At 41.1% G+C, this 11778-nt stretch overlaps 1 protein-coding gene across 1 annotated transcript in view; it reads left to right on the top strand.

Annotated features, from left to right (window-relative positions):
- The window catches only part of LOC107600134 (polypeptide N-acetylgalactosaminyltransferase 9-like), a 108192-nt gene that overhangs the window by 15234 nt on the left and 81180 nt on the right, over positions 1-11778 (top strand). The window contains exon 2 of the mRNA XM_016291935.1: positions 9255-9310. Within this exon, the coding sequence (XP_016147421.1) occupies positions 9255-9310 (56 nt within the window). The remainder of the gene's footprint in view (positions 1-9254; positions 9311-11778) is intronic.

Here is an 11778-nt window from a genome sequence, read left to right on the forward strand (position 1 = left end):
TGCGTCCACACGAAACCGACACAAAACGATGTAGTATACATGCCAGACCAGTATGTGGCGCTGTAATTCTGCCACGGAGATACACTAAAAACGGAGAAGACTTGGACTATGCGCATAAACCTTGCGCGCGATATACAAACGAACATGGAACAATACATTTATTAATCTGTGTTAATGATAGTTAATAAAAAGACAATCATTCAGTGTTTGTTCTTGTTTTTGTTGCTGTTACGTGACGTAGCGGTGTCTGACTAGGGGCGAGACGTGGGCTGATGACGTCATCGTTTCAGAAAATATAGGGATTCGCTGTCCACACGAAAACGCAAGGGTGGCGTTTTCAGATTTATCCACTCTTGGACCCGGTTTTAAAAAATATTGGTTCCACTCTCCCAAAACACCGGATCCGTGTGGACGAAACGCTTATACGATACAAAAATTATGCCTATACAGCTATACGCGTCTCCGTGTGGACGGGGCTTTAAATACACAGTGATGGCGAACTAAAGGATGAACAGGTGTGCTGATTGATGAGTGTCCACGGTGACTGATGGCTGGTGGGAAAACTAGAACAAAGGAGACAGACTAAAAGTCAATGATAATAAAACTAAAAGAACATGACTGCAACAAAAAGTCATTTAATGAACTGGAACATTCTACTGATAGCAGTATTCTTCCCACAGATTCCAATTGGCTGCTCTTGTTACGTCCAAAATCATTTACTGAATATTTTTGAGTATTTTATGATTGCAAAAGACTGACTTGACATTGAATAAAATATAATGTATATGAACTGTTCTTGTCCTATATAAAACAGATTTTTATTTAAAATGCATTTTTATTTTTATTTTGTTAATGTATAAAACCCAACAAACTGGGTTAAAATCATAGGCGTAGCTTGATGTTTGAGTTTGGGGGGGCCAAACCAAACCGGTGGATTTGGTCAGACGTACTTTTAAACACTTTTTAAGTTTTGCTATAGTAAATATTCACATTCATATAGAGCAGTGGCAAGTGCGTGAGGTTGTCATGGTAACCACATACATTGCCCACGAATTACAGCTGCGCTTCTATTTTGCCACACTAAACTTAGCAATAAACACATTTAAAATGCATAATTAACATGTCTGTCAAAACGATCTCAAAGGAGGCTTTTATTAAGCAAATCAAGGAGTGAATTACTCATCCACTGTTTTTAAAACAGACATTTGTTGGGCTTGATTCAAGTTAATGCACAATGAGGCGCACACTTTTTATTTAGTCTTACTGAATAGACGATAAACAGTTTATATTCTAAAATCTATTTAAAGGTTGTGCTAAACCAGCTGCACCCTGTGGATCACCTTTATCTGATTGTCCGGATCCGGAATCATTAAGCACGGCATTAATATCTTCATCTGAGTTTTTCGTGTCTCCAGATTTCTCTGCAGTGTATGATGTTAATAACGCGGAACATCATTTTATTCCACACAACTGGCAAGCGTTACCGTTAAGTCTATTATCCACCAAAATGCAGATTCGTCACGTGACAATTCTTACGCAAATGAGATTGAGGGAGACGTTAAGTTTGTTTTGATTTATTAATTTACTTACAACAACAATTTAAAATGTATTAACTTTTACGTATTCACTTTTACATGTATCATTAACTGCATTATATGCAATTTTACTTCATAGAAAAAACTTTATAAATAAATGTTTAGTAAAATTCTTAAATCGCTATGGGGGAGCCAGGCCCCCCTGGCCCCCCGGCCCCCCCACAAGCTACGCCCATGGTTAAAATAACCCAGAAATGGTTGTTTAAACCAGCATTTTTTAAAGATTGTAATTATAGGCCTGGGCGATAAAACGGTATCGGTATTATCGACGGTTCACCACCTTCGATAACGATATAAATAATGTTTGATATAGTGCACGATATAGGCACGTGCTATGAGTGACGCAGACAGCACACACAAACACGAACATGAGTGCTGTGCCTGCCTGTGATGAGGAGATTGCGAGTAAATAATGAATATTAGTCGAGTTTAAAATAAACATTTGCATTTGAATGCAAAAATAGTACAATCCAATGTTAGATGTGGGTCAGGGAGCGTCGTCAGTGGAGCACGAGATGCGGTGATGATGCAAGTGACGTTGTAGTTTAATGTTTTGCTAGTCTAGCCCACGAGACGCGCGGTTGCTGCGTTATTCATTCAAAACATTAGAGAAATATAGAAGCTCAATGCGGAGAAGATCTTGATTAGGTTAAAACCGAAACCAAGCCATTCACAGAGAACGCATATTCAGCGCATTTTCTATACGGACAAATACGACTGCTGCACTCGAGTCTCACAGAAGAGATGTAGGCTATAGAAAGCCATGCAAAGTTTAAACTTTTAGAAAACACGTCGCAAATTTGTGGAGGTTTATTCCTTTTCACTGCATCTCTTATATTTTTAAATGCAATCTGTGTGATGGGCGATTCGGCTCTTTGTGTTAAGCAATGCATAAATACGTGATGCTGTTTTGTTCATAATTGTTTATGCATTTATGTTTATTTACGAAATTATATTTGATTCATATGAGTTAATTTAGACGTAATGCACATTTTTTATTACTTTTTTGCGTTGAAAATTTAAAATGTGCTGCATTATTTTGCTCATTGTGCCCTCCTGTGGCCTCGGGACACAAGCCGAAAGTTTAACCTATTTAATCTGCACATAAAACATTAGAAATTAGATATTTGTTTAATTTTTATTTTGTTTTTGACTGTTAAAACAAAAAAATATTTGTTATTTGTCTCAATAAATTGAGATAATTTAAAAATACAGTTGTTAAATATAATAATTTTTTTCTATTGCTCTTTGTTTTAAAAAAGGTTATAAAAAATGTCACCCAGCCCTAGTGTAATGTAATTCTCTTGTTTGTATTTGTTCTCTTACACAGCAATGACATTAAATGGAGAGAAAACTTTTCTGATGTTTCCCAGTTCCCAGATTTAAAATTGAGAAGCTTAAACTGGCAACTCAGTTAAGTCTTGTGAGCTATAAAACCGAAACCTCTAAGCTCCTCTGAGCTTGGATCTGTATCCTGGCTTTCAGGACCGTAATAGCTTATCATGAATGAAGTATTCATGTTTCGGAACTGCCTAAGTGTTCATGCACAGAATATGTTTCTAAAAGAAGGTGGAATTGGAGCTATCTGTCAAGAAATTCAAAGCTTTTGCAAAAAGTAGCTAACAGGATGTGTTTATAAGCCATTTCTCAAAGACAGACTGCAGAGCAGCCTGTTAAAATAATGAGTCTGGAAAGGCCAGTCCATTACAGTATGAGACAGAATGTAACAAAGAGAGAGTCACTCTATCCCTCTAATCAGAGATCATGAATTTTAGACACACATCCTTCAAAAAAAAAGGTTTTTAAAGGACAAAGTACAAATTTTGAGACCAAATTGAGTCCATTTTTTTTAATACATCGGCATTCCTTCCTTTCTGTTTCATGCAGTCAATAAAAACACATTTGAATGTTTTTATTGACTGCATGAAACAGAAAGGAAAGGGACGCAATTACAATTCCAGCGCTGATGTATTTCTTATGGGGACAGAAAGTTGGGTCAGGACTTTTTTTTGTTTATTACTGTCTGATGCATGAATTATTAAATCACAGGGAAAAAAAGTATTATTCAAAACAAGAAAGTAATCATTTCCCGTTTTTTTTCTTAAATGGGTCTTAAACTGAGAAATCTAAAATTCCCTTGATCTTTTGACATATAAAAGGTTATTGTATTATTAAAAAACATCCTGTAGGTTTCAGAACTCAAAACTTTCTTGTTAGTCTAAAACAGCTTATTGAAGCCAATCTGCTAAAACAACAGATTGTGGAATATGCCACTTTATTACGTAATAGTGTGGCTAATCACCACCTCCGCAGAAGAAGATCAATGCCTGCTTCTACATCACTGCCTGTTTTTCGCGTTTTTGCATGTAGTCATGTAGTAGGTAAATAACAAGAGAGGCAAACAGGTCTACACAGAAACCAAATGATAAAGATGCTCCGAAGACAAGACGCTGTGTAGTGCCAAGTTGTGGAAAAACACAGTCTTTGCATTGCCTTTCTTCTGATCCCCACATTAGGAAAGATAAACTTTATTTTTAATGAAGTTCCAGACCGCATCAGTAAGAACTTGGTCCTTTGTTCACTTCATTTTACCACTAATTCGTTTACAAACAAGGCACAATTAGAACCCAGGATTTTCCGAAAGATTGAAACTAAAAGATGATGCTGTGCCGAATATATTGTATCTGACAGTAATGTTGCATCACACAAGTGTGAGTAACTGTTTTTATTATATGGTCACTGTTTTGTCTGTTATTACAGATTGTTTGATATGTACTGAGTATTTATGCATTTTTAACCTAAATCACAGCAGTGTCCATCTGTGGAGGATGTAGGCTGTCAAACATACACAACTGCCAATCATAACAGTGGGCGTTTACTTTCACGTCTACAGTCCACCACGACTATTTAAACGGAGCGTTCCGATGACAGGTGTCAAAACAGGACAGAAAATAGCCTATTACTTCTAAATTGTGTTTAAAATCTTGATAATATTATAAGTGGTCATCAGAGTACAGTACAAAATAAAAAAGACAGTTCATGACCCCTTTAAAATTTTGTATTTTGAGTAACTTGTCCGTCCCTGGTTATATAAGAATTTCCTTAAGCCATGTTGAATTAATCTAAAGTTACATATAAATAGGAAAGTCATATAGGACCATGGGAAAGGGTTAAATGAAATCATCCAAGGTGATGTATAATATAAATGTGTAATAATATTTGATTTGATTTTTTATTACTTTTATAGCATGCATAATAGCATGCAGCTATCAGCTAACAGACATTTTTGATGCAATTGCATTTTGATGCAGACATTTTGATATTTTTAAGAGGTGTTTTACTAATCTGTAAACCCAAGAGGACACTGTCAGATCTGTGATTGTGTGCAATTCTGTAACATGGTGTTTCTTGTTTGTTGCTCTTTTTAGTGACCGGCATTTTATAAATTGATGTATTTATGTCACTTGTCATGTAGAGTGGAAAATACCGAACAATGCTAATGGTTTAAAAGTAACTGCAGATTAGTTTCTATACTTCACGTTTATCGTATGAGCAAAGATTTGTAAACTAGAAGCTTCCAAATCACCAGTCTCTATCAAGCTCTTTTCATTTGGAGGTTGAAATAATGGCAAGAGAGCTGTAGATTTCTTTTTTAAGATGGAAGAAAACATACACAAAAATAATCTGAGGAAGTCAGCCAGCTAGTTAATTTGGAGTTTGAAAAACGTCTCAGGTTACGTATGTAACCATGGTTCCTTGAGGGAACGAAACGCTGCATCGGAAAACGTTTTGGGAATGCCTTCTGTGACCACGCTCTGAATCACATGTGAAATCAGTCCAATAGCTGGGCGAGATGTCACGGGCGGGTGACGTCATGGCCAGGAAGCTATAAAAGCACGTGCGGTGGAGCCAGCGTCAGCTTCTAGGAATGAAGCAAGTGCTGGCAGGGATGCCGGAAGTATGGCACCGAGACGCAGCGTCTCGTTCCCTCAAGGAACCATGGTTACATATGTAACCTGATACGTTCCTCTTCAGGAACTCGAGCTGCGTCGGAAAACGCTTTGGGAACGAGAATGCCCACGCCGCCAAACTTGCAAATCCCTGCCTAGCCTGGAGTGGGTCAACCCTACGGATAAACAGGCCTGCAGGAACTCCAGAACTGTACCAAATGGGCAGTTAGCTGGGTCGGGCTGGCGGTCTCCGTAGAAGTACAGTTTCCTCATAAAGGGAGCTCTGGATGGAGGATGGTCTCAACAACCTCGGTTGAGAGACCGGAAGTTATGAGTTGTGCCTCCTTAGAGGCCACACCCACAGCTTTCATAGCTCCGAGTGGGCGCGTGCCCTCCGCCTGTGAGAGGAGATCTCTCCTGACGGGAATCTACCATGGATCGCCGTCGAGGAGAGAAATCAGGCCCGAGAACCATACTCGGCTCGGCCAGAACGGGGCTACAAACAACAGATGGGCCCCATCCCAGCGCACTCTCTCCAGAACTCCCGTGAGCAGAACAATTGGAGGAAAGGTGTACAGATGAAGCCTCGGCCACGTCTGTACCATGGCATCCAGCCCCAGTGGAGCTGGATGAGTCAGAGAGAACCAGAGGGGGACAGTGCGTTGTCATATCAGTCGCAACAGGTCCACCTGAGCCTGGCCAAACACTCTCCATATCTGCTTCACCACCTCGGGGTGAAGCATCCATTCCCTGGGCCTCGGCCCCTGCCTCAACAGGATGTCTGCTCCCATATTGAGATGCCCAGGAATGTGAACTGCTCTCAGCGAGAGGAGTTTGCCCTGGGACCACACAAGGATCTGGTGCGCCAGCTTATACAAGGGGCACGAACGCAGACCTCTCTGGTGGTTGATATAAGAGACCACCGCTGTGTTTCAACGCGGGCTTCCAAGTCTCGAGAACGAGCTCTAGATCTAGGGAACACGGGTGGAGATATGAAGAGCCGTCTCCAACCTGTCTGCCAGATCATGTGCGATCCCCGCGATCTCAGTCGCCGCCATGCCTCAGCAGCAGCAGGACTGGCGGATCGGAGCGCTTAACAGCGGTAAAAGCACAATCCGCCCTCCGCCTTCCGACGGCGCGAGCTCCGCTCCCTATTAATGCTGCTCATTATAATATCAGGCATAATATGCTTGTGTAACTGATGCTTGTGCAACTGGCGAGCTCTTTGACGCCCTCCGTATCAATCTCCTCGGAGAAAGACAGACGGAGCGTCGTGCCCTCTCCCCGGTGGGAAGGACCGCAGCGCGGGCTCCCGAAACCCCGAGAGCGGGCGCCGGATCTGGTGGTCCATATGCGAAACCCACGAGCACAGCCGCCGCTTCGCCTCGGTGAAAGCAGGGCCGGCACCGCGAGGAACGCTAGTGAAGGCTCCCTCCTCAAAGAGAGCCCTCTGAGAGCAAAGCAAGGCAACAACAACTGTGCTTCGCTCCCAAGCAGACAACAAACAAACTGTGTGTATCCCCACCCGTAAAATAATGCGGGCAGGGAGGAACACACAACCTGCTCGCCCCTTAGGTGTTTGGTTTTGTCTTGGGGTTTCGTGACAGACAACACTAAATAAGACTCACAAACAGATATCAGACTGACACACACAGAGCTCTTGCTGAATGACAAAACGCTGACGCCGGCTCCGCCGCACATGCTTTTATAGCTTCCTGGCCATGACGTCACCCACCCGTGGCGTCTCGCCCAGCTATTGGACGGATTTCACATGCGATTCAAAGCATGGTCACAGAAGGCGTTCCCAAAGCGTTTTTCCGACGCAGCTCGAGTTCCTAAAGAGGAACTCTAAATCTACTCTCATACAATCTAAAAATAACGTTTCCAAAAGGGGGGATTTGTAGCAAGCCATAGAAGAACCATTTATGGTTCCCCAAAGAACCTTTCAGTGAACAGTGCTAAAAAGAACAATTTTTTCTTAGTGTGAAGAATGTTATAAAAATAGCAAATAACATAAAAACCCTTTTCCACTATGAAGTGCCTTTTGTGTAATAAAAACGCTCCATAGTCTTAAAAAATACGTTTCCAAAAGGAGGGTTTCATAGTGATGCCATACAAGAACCATTTTTTGGTTGCTCAGGAAGCAGACATTAAAAGAAACATTTTTATTTTCTTATTTTGAAGAACATTTAAATAATCTAAAGAACCTTTTTCTACTTACTAAAGAAGTTTTTGTGCATGTAATGGTTCCATGGATGTTAAAGGTTGTCCATTGAACCATTAATGCCAATAAAGAACCTTTATTTCTAAGAGTGCATGGATGTTAAAGGTTCTTCATGGAACCATCTATGCCAATAAGGAACCTTTATTTTTAAGATTGAAGAGGCCATCCCTGCTTAAACCAGCTTAAGATGTTTTTTTTGGTCTCTTAGTTGGTTTAAAATGGTTTAGATGGATAAAGTGGTGTTCAGATGGTCTAGATCAGGAGTGTCCAAACCTGTCTCTAATGTGCCACTGTGCTCCAGAGTTTAAGCTGCATTCACGCCATGTCATAATTACCATAATTTCGAGATGACAGCACGTGATATTCTACTCGGAGCTGTCCAAGTCCTCAGATTCTTAATTATGCATTTCTATGGCAACACTATCAATGCTAAAGTGTTCACGTGCCCATAGACTATGTAATTACAACTTGTAAGCTGTGAATGTTCTGAAAGAGATGACTTAGACCACATGACTGCTGTACTATTTGACCAGCGCAGATTCATTTAGGTGCTACTTAGGTGTTAATGGTGCCATAGAAACACATAATTTCAAGTCTGAGGACTTGGACAGCTCTTACTAGATTGTCATGTATTGTTATCTCAAAATTATGATAATTAACATGGGACATATGAACTATTATTAAATATTTTTTTAATGCAGGTTGATATTCTGAAGTGCAGTTGCACAGTTCATAGAAAGAGAAAGTAAAATATAATCAGCTACAAGATATTTCTACATAACCATTTTAGAAGCATGGGATAAATGCTTCTGTAATTCAAGGCTTTAAAATGAACATCCTTGGATCATACACATATCTGAAACGTGATATAATTTTTATGTAGCTGTTAATAATTCAGTGAAACATCATTTTGCTCTTTTAAATGTCAAAATCAAACGGCATCTTTAATAGCTCCGTTACACTTGTTTTATCCCTTTTAAAGAGCACGGCAAAGATTTAATTCCTGGCTTTTCATTTATTCCAACCAAAAACTTCAGCAGTTCACAAATATTCAACAGAAAGACTAATGATTCTAATTAAGAGCAACCGTCTGGCAATCACTATCTGATATAATGGATTTATTATTTTTTTCTAATATTCTTTGGGTGTCAAACTACACCGCAAACAACCCTTACATCAATCCCATTCCTATTAGCATAGAGCCAGAGAATAGATGAGACAATTTAGGTGTATTTCCAAAGGCAAAGAAGTCTTACTCCATACTGACAACCCTTTAAACACAGTTCACTTGCTTTCCACCTTTCCCCCCGGGAGGTCTGTATGAAAGAGGTGACAAAAAGTGAATGTGGTGTCTTGGTGTCCAACACCCAATTATCGCTCTCCTGCAGTAATGAACCCAGTTTCGCTTTACCGTACTTGCGGGATATCCTGACCTTTGTCATGTTAACCGAAGTCAAACCCCTTTTTCCCCACATTGCTTCGCAGGTCTAGCCAAGCCCATGGGTCTGGTGGAGGGTCCTGGAGGTCTAGGGCGTTCTCTGGTTCCCGCCTCCTTCTTCCCGATCTACAAACTACGTTACATTGGTGCCGAAACCCAGGAGGAATTTGAAAAGGGAGGGTAAAAAAGTTCGGCAAAAGGTGGGACCGAACCCGGGTCGATCGCGTCAAAAAGCCAAGGACACACGCTTATCCATCTGCACCACTGGAGCTGATGATTTACAGTCACTTTTAACTAAATGTAAATAGACGCCCCTTATTTTTTATTCCATAGTAAAAGCAATTCATACAATACATTTAAACTGAGCAATTAACACTGCCCAAAATCTTGTTTTCCATCTTTGCATAGCCCCATTCATGGATGAGACATGCAGATAACTATAGTCAACCTTCACTGAATTTTATATAATTAATGAACTCTGAAAAAGTTATCAATGTTTAACATTCTATTAGTTGTGAAAATTAATTAATTGCAGCACTTTTGTCATACACTCTTAAAAATAAAGGTGCTTCAAATGGTTCTTCAAGCGATGCCATAGAAGATCCATTTCTGGTTCCACAAAGAACTATTCAGTCAAAGGTTCTTTAAAGAACCATCTCTTTCTTACCTTTTTATAATCTGAAGAACCTTTTTACGCCCCAAAGAACCTTTTGTGAAACAGAAAGGTTCTTCAGATGTTAAAGGTTCTTTATGGAACCATTTAGACAAAAAGGTTCTTCTATGGCATCGTGAAGCACCCTTATTTTTTAAGAGTGTACCTAAATCGAGCTCTGAACAAAAAGAAAAAATAATGAATGTAAAATTAGTTCTTTTATGCATTTAAATATGGTTTTATTTTATTTTAATTTTCGTACTTTACAAATTAACGAAAAATTTGCGCATATTTTCTAGTACATTTAATTGCACTGTGCTCAAATTTGGCCTACTTGTGCATTAAATTATAAATAAAAAAATCCATAGCCTATCATCTTGCGCCCTATTGTGATCTCAAATTGCAGAATATTTCAGAAGGCTGCATGCACTTGAGAGACGTTCTTAAATGCATTGCACATACCTGCAGGCACAGTTTTGCAGCTTTAATCACCATTTTGGTAATTTCATGACTTAACTGACGATGTATGCTCGCAGTTTATTTATGAAGTGAGCGTGTGCCTTACATTCGCGTACAGATGAAGAGCGTGTGCCGTGAGCACAGTAAAATGGCTGACAGGACAGGAAAGTTTGTTTTACTGACATAACATCTCATCAGACCTCAGTTCCCCGTTTTTCTACTGAAGCTCATTTGGCACCTGTAGTCTACCCTTTCCGCACTTGTTTGACTCGCGCCTGGTGCTGAGGGCAAGCTGAAGTGCACGTCTGAAAAGCTGTGGTCGCAAAGAGATACGGCCGTTCCACATCTTAATACGTTTTTAACAAAAACAGTTTTGAGCTCATTAAAATGCTAAAATCGTTAGATAAAAATGTTGCATTAAGTATTTTTAATAACTAAGCTTTTGATTATTTATAACGGTAAATGAGGTATTTATCTGACTATGAGAAGCTAGATATATCATTTTCGATTTTTGATGCGAATCTTATCACACCAGACCGTGTTTACTCGTCTGGTTGTTTGATTGCATTTAATTCTGAGGAATAAAATGAAGTATTTATCTGACTATGAGAAGTTAGATATACAGGGGCTCTTGGGATAAAAACCTCTCGAGTAAGAGCACGGGTTTACCTCTCTTCTGAGGAGGAGGTTGAGGCGGTCAGCAGGGGCTGCTTGGCGGGAGCAGTCCCAACCTACCATGTTCCAGCTCCTCATTCTGGGGAACCCCTTCTTGTACACTTATCGTACTCCGCAGAGTCTAGAGTCAGAGTGGCGCTTCTAGCGGAAGGCGGTTCTGTGGACCGTCATTCTCGCTGGATAGTCTCCGTCTACAACGTCCTGACGCCTAAGGCCTGTAGGACTTCTGAGGGCCAGCTCTGGGGAAAAACTGTGTACACCGCATTACGCGGTGCCCGTCTCTCCTCAGTGCCCTCAGGAGATCGGTCTTCCAACCCTGCTGGTGTTCCAGGGCACAGCGGTCTCATGCGAACGCTTCTCTCAGTCACCGCCCAGAAACGTAACGGTGCTAAGAGCGCTCCACGGAGGTCTCTAGAGCAGCTAGTACGGCCGTCCCCTGCCGGTTCGCCGCTTCAGGGCACCGAGCTAGCCGCTCTAAGTGCACCAGAGGCCAGTCTCGTGAGACTGAATCCTTTAGTATGTCACCTGGCGGTGTGGGAGCCCCTGCCAAGCATGCCTCCTTGGGTCCTGCCCTGAGCAGGCTCTGGTTCTATCAGTCGAGGTTTCCTTGCAGATGACGCGGGTCTGAGGACCGTCATTTTTAGAGAAGACTTCAGCTATGAGGGTCCTGATGCTATGGCTCTGGACCTCGGAGGGCAGGCCCCTCTGGGGAAGAGCAGTGTACACCTCATCACATGGTGCCCATCTCTCCTCAGTGCCCTCAGCAGTTCGATCTGCCAACCCTG

Source organism: Sinocyclocheilus grahami, unplaced genomic scaffold (assembly GCF_001515645.1).
Source record: "Sinocyclocheilus grahami isolate Dianchi unplaced genomic scaffold, SAMN03320097.WGS_v1.1 scaffold278.1, whole genome shotgun sequence".
NCBI classification, from domain to species: Eukaryota; Metazoa; Chordata; class Actinopteri; order Cypriniformes; family Cyprinidae; genus Sinocyclocheilus; species Sinocyclocheilus grahami.